The sequence below is a fragment of the Sardina pilchardus genome, chromosome 5 (assembly GCF_963854185.1).
Source record: "Sardina pilchardus chromosome 5, fSarPil1.1, whole genome shotgun sequence".
Taxonomy (NCBI): Eukaryota; Metazoa; Chordata; class Actinopteri; order Clupeiformes; family Clupeidae; genus Sardina; species Sardina pilchardus.
This window is the reverse complement of record NC_084998.1, coordinates 29,805,369-29,810,368: the sequence shown is the minus strand read 5'-3', so window position 1 is coordinate 29,810,368 and position 5,000 is coordinate 29,805,369. Positions and strand designations below refer to the sequence as shown.

The following is a 5,000-nucleotide window of genomic DNA, read 5'->3' as shown; positions in this document are numbered from 1 at the left end:
CGCCTCGGTGTAGGCGTAAACTTAAGAACTGGGTGTGAAGTTGAACAGTGACGTACAACAACATAGGCGTCGAAGTCTCGTGACACTACTGTCATTCTCAAAACAGCGGTGCAGCTCTCTGTCAAGTTCTCTGCTCCTCCGTTTGATATTTCTAGATCTTCTGACTAAGTTTACTCTACTTATCCAAACTGACGACATCACCACTGTCACTAGATATAAAGCAAACATTGATTTTCACTCGGTGCTATTCACTGACCGTAAAAAAGTGTCATTAGTAGCCTATGCAGTATGCACCTGTTCTATAGGCTACAGTCTGGTATGCACTGTTGTTTGTGGCTAGCTAGACTTGCTAGCTCGATGTGACACAATATTGTAGCGCGGCTCGGATATGCTTGTGTTACGTTCATGCAAGGGGGAAATGTAGCCTACGGCTAAGATGGTTATAAGCAGCCTGTTGTCATAAGATAGTTGACGGTTACGCATTATATAGGTGTACTAGACTAGTCAGCTGATGTGTTGTGGGATAAGGGGTTTATGTTACGGGATGCCACCCATGTTGTGGGATATAGCCACGGGGATCTTAAACAGGCCACTTCCATGTAATGTCATTCCTCATATTCATCTGGTAATAAACATTTCCTAACAGAGTAATTCTTGCCTCGTCACAATATCAACTCTCCACTCATTCCGCTCGGACTATGCATTATATACCTTTCACTGCCTCACGTCTGCCAGGTTCCAAACTGTCTTCCTAACAGCAGTTACAATCAGTATTTTTGTGATAACAACAAAACAGCTCTGCAAAGTTTAAACCAACGATGCTAATCGCGACTAGCGATTAGCCATTTAAAATGCAGAGCCTACCCTCATAAAGGAGACCTCTCCAATTCAGAAAAATGCATTAAACTAAAATTGGACAACGTTGTTATGTTTCTTAAACCTTAGGGTGGGTATGATATAGGCCTAGCCTACATGCTTTAACGAAATACGTTGTCAATGGTTATTTGAGCAAGCTAGCCAAGGTCTAGCTTTATCCTGGCTGTAGATAAAGCAGGATAGGCTATGTTTTCCCAATATGTTAGCAATTAATAAATAAATGCTGAGATGTTTGGCGATTTAATTGACATTTGAAAGAACAGTGTGCTAGATGGACCACAAGGACCAGTGTTAATATGTGAACAGTATGATGATGATCTGACAGCTGTGCTCAGCATACAGTCAGTCAGCTGTTTGCTGATTTTAAGTCTTTCAGCAGTGTGTGCACAACTCTCGTTGTTGACAGCTCCGCCCATGTCTCAGCTAGCCGCCGCATAGCCGGCTCGCGTGCTCACTGCAGTCGCCCCGGGAATATGTGTACCCTCAGGGGAGGACAATTGGCAGCGTAAATCACCTCGGCGATTAGCCGGCTATCAGTGAGTACAATCGGGACTAGCCGGCTAAAAGCCCGTGCATCGCCAGCTATCTGTGCAGTCAGTAAACGGCTTGTGACTGACCCTCTGCCATGCTGCTGCTGCTGTGTGTGTGTGTGTGTGTGTGTGTGTGTGTGTGTGTGTGACTGACCCTCTGCCATGCTGCTGCTGCTGCTGCTGCTGTGTGGTTCTGCAGGAGAGTCCTCCCCCCTCAGCTCCTTCTCCCCCCCCTCCAGGGGCCGGCGCGCCAGCACCCCACTCAGCACACACACACCGTCCTGCTTCGGGGGAGACTTCTTACCGCCTGAGTGGAAGGACACAGAGGTCAGAAGAACACACACACACCAGCGGTTCTGCTAGAATACACACACAACTGAGGCTCCGCTACACTACTTTTTTTTTTCTGGACAAAATGCTGGACATACAGAAAATATATTGGACATTTGTCAATTTTGCACAAGCATACTTTCATTATGTCAAGTTGTGCATTGTGTCATCTCTTGCTCTCTAGTCTGGGAGTCTAGTCTGTTGTGCTGTTGTGGCTGTATCAAGCATGTGTGTATATTTGTGTGAAAGTATGCACTGTATGTCCATGAGTTTGTGTATGTGTGTGTGCGCACACATGCTTGAGTGTTTGTATGCGTACGCGTACACGTGCATGTATGTGTACGTTCGTGTGTGTGTGTGTACATGTATGTATACGCATGTATGCTTGTGCATGTGTGTGTATGCATATGTATGTATGTATGTGTGTATTCGTATGTATGTATGTATGCGTGTGTGCATATGCATATGCGTGTGTGTGTGTGTGTGTGTGTGTGTGTGTGTGTGTGTGTGTGCGTGTGTGTGCGTATGCATATGCGTGTGTGTGTGTGGCCCTCACCCCGGGCGTGTCTGACGGGGCCCTTGAAGAGCAGGTCCAGCTCGCTCTTCCTGCTGTTGCCCTCCTGCTCTCCAGGGGGCGCCAGCTCCAGCTCCAGAGAGGGTCCGGCGCGCGCCTCCCCGCCCAGAGCCTCCAGCTGACCCTTGACATCGCACATCTTGCTCCGCACCTCCGCCATCTGGGCCTTCAGCCGGATCAGGACCCCCGAGTCTGGGGCTGACCGACGCACTGCCTGAGGACGACGGTCCCGCTCCTTACGGGAGGGGACTGCCGCTGAGAAGGGGACGAAGAGAGGGATAGAGAGAGGAAGGGAGGGAGGGATAGAGAGAAGTAGAGAGGGATAGAAAGAAGAGAGGGAGGGAGAGAGAGAAGAGAGAGAGGGAGAGAGAAGAGGGATAGAGAGAAGAAGAGGGTTAGAGAGAAGGGAGGACAGAGGGGGGGACAGAAGAAGGGTTGGGAAAGAGAGAAGAGTGAGGGATAGAGAGAAAAGTGGGGGAGAGGAATGAAGGTGATTGATTGGTCTCTGTTTGGTTCTCTCCTCGTCTGATTGGCTGATTCTGTGTGTATCGCAGACTAGGCCTCCTCCTCAGAGGAGTGCAAATGACACACACATCTAACATCCAGGAGTGTGGATATGAGACAACACAGTGTGTGTGTGTGTGTGTGTGTGTGTGTGTACCCTGGTTGTGCAGCAGCGTGGGCGGTCTAGGCTGCACGCCCCACAGGGAGTCCATGTGGTTCCGGTCCTTGAGGTCCAGCAGCTGGATGAGGATGACCGGGTCGATCTCCAGGAGCCCGCTGGCGCTAGCGCTGGCCGCTCCGCGACGACACGCCCGCGACCCAGAACCGGAACCAGAACCTCCTACACAGAACCAACGAGAATACAGAACACAGAACACAGCACGGCCGTCAGGTAATAAATAAATAATAATTAAAAAATAAATAATAATAAAAAATAAATAATTAAATATATATATATATATATATATAGAGAGAGAGAGATAGATTGACAGACAGACAGATACAGAGAGAGAGAGGGAGAGAGAGAGAGAGATTGACAGACAGACAGATAGATAGGTAAAGTAAAACTAAAAACAGAGAGAGAAAGGCAGGAAGAAAGTGGTACAACGATAGATTGATAGATGTAGATAGATAGACAGATAGATTGATAGATAGTCATAGATAGATAGACAGATAGATAGATAGACAGATAGAGTGAGAGACAGATAGAGGGAGAGAAGTGACCTGCAGCTCCAGCGGCGTCCTCTGGCATGTGTCCCTCCTCCAGCTCCAGAGTAGCACCATACTCCACATCATTCTCCCCAGACCTACACACACACACACACACACACACACGTTCAGACTGATACAATGTAATAACGTGAAAGAACACACACAAGGGCCTACTGGTTAGGACACACTTGAGACCAAAGCCATAGGGTGGCCGATTCGATCCCCGACCGGTAGAAACAACTGTGTGTGTGTGTGTGTGTGTGTGTGTGTGTGTGTGTGTGTGTGTGTGTGTGTGTGTGTGTGTGTGTGCGCGCCATATCCAACCCAACTTCTGCCCAGGCTGGCCCAGTGCTCTGGGTGTGTGTATACACTCACTACTCACTGTGTACACTGCTTCTAATGTGCGTTTGTGTGTGTGTGTGTGTGAGTGCATGTGTGTATGCTCACTAAACACTGATGGGTGAAATGCAGAGGAAGAATCTCCCTCAGGATGAAAAGTATCTATTATCAATCTGTCTAACAGAGTCAGAGCTCTCTGGCATCATTACACTACAGCGCTGATCTCATTAGACCACACACACACACACACACACACACACACACACACACACACAGTGCCACCACTGTTACCAGGCTGTGATACCTATAAAAGGCTGTGACGCAGGGAGTCTGTGTGCTTGAGTAATTGCTTGTGTGTGTGTGTGTGTGTGTGTGTGTGTGTGTGTGTGTGTGTGTGTGTTAAATTTAGTTGCTGCAGTCTAACAGGCTAACAGAGTGTTGGGTTGTGATGGCTTCCCTCCGCTCTCTCTCTCTCTCTCGTTGTCTCTCTCTCTCTCTCTGGCGTGGGGGCGGATGAAGATTGGGCCTGGGGGCTTGCTGTAGCTGGATGGGGTGACTGACAGGAGGCACAGATGTGCTACTGGATGCTGAGTCACGACGCGCACGTGCACGCGCACGCACACACACACACACACACTCCACATTCTTATATACTTTTATACTCAAACACTCATACACACACATATTTTCACACACACACATACAGACATACACAAAGAACACAGTCTACACACACACACACACACACACACACACACACACACACACACACACACACACACACACACACACACACACACACACACACACACACACACACACACACACACACACACACACACACACACACACACACACACACACACACACACACACACACACACACACACACACACACACACACACACGTAGACCTGTGGGTGGGTGTAGAGCAGCATTCTCTGCCAGTATCAAGGATTTTTGAGCGCACTGAAAGGAAAACATGCCAACACGAAAGAAAGAAGTGTGTGTGTGTGTGTGTGTGTGTGTGTGTGTGTGTGTGGTTGGATGTGAGTGGGTGTTTGCACGACACATGCAACAGTAATAGTGAGTAAGAGTACTTTGACTATGAACGTCAACTTGACACACACACACAC

The 5,000-nt window shown here is 48.4% G+C and overlaps 1 protein-coding gene across 1 annotated transcript in view; it reads right to left on the bottom strand.

The window, feature by feature from the left end:
* trim37 (tripartite motif containing 37) overlaps positions 1-5,000 on the bottom strand; it is a 23,818-nt gene that overhangs the window by 2,432 nt on the left and 16,386 nt on the right. The window contains exons 18-21 of the mRNA XM_062537203.1: positions 3,538-3,620; positions 2,972-3,154; positions 2,293-2,565; positions 1,561-1,713 (exon numbers count right to left, since the gene is read on the bottom strand). Of these exons, the coding sequence (XP_062393187.1) occupies positions 1,561-1,713; positions 2,293-2,565; positions 2,972-3,154; positions 3,538-3,620 (692 nt within the window). The remainder of the gene's footprint in view (positions 1-1,560; positions 1,714-2,292; positions 2,566-2,971; positions 3,155-3,537; positions 3,621-5,000) is intronic.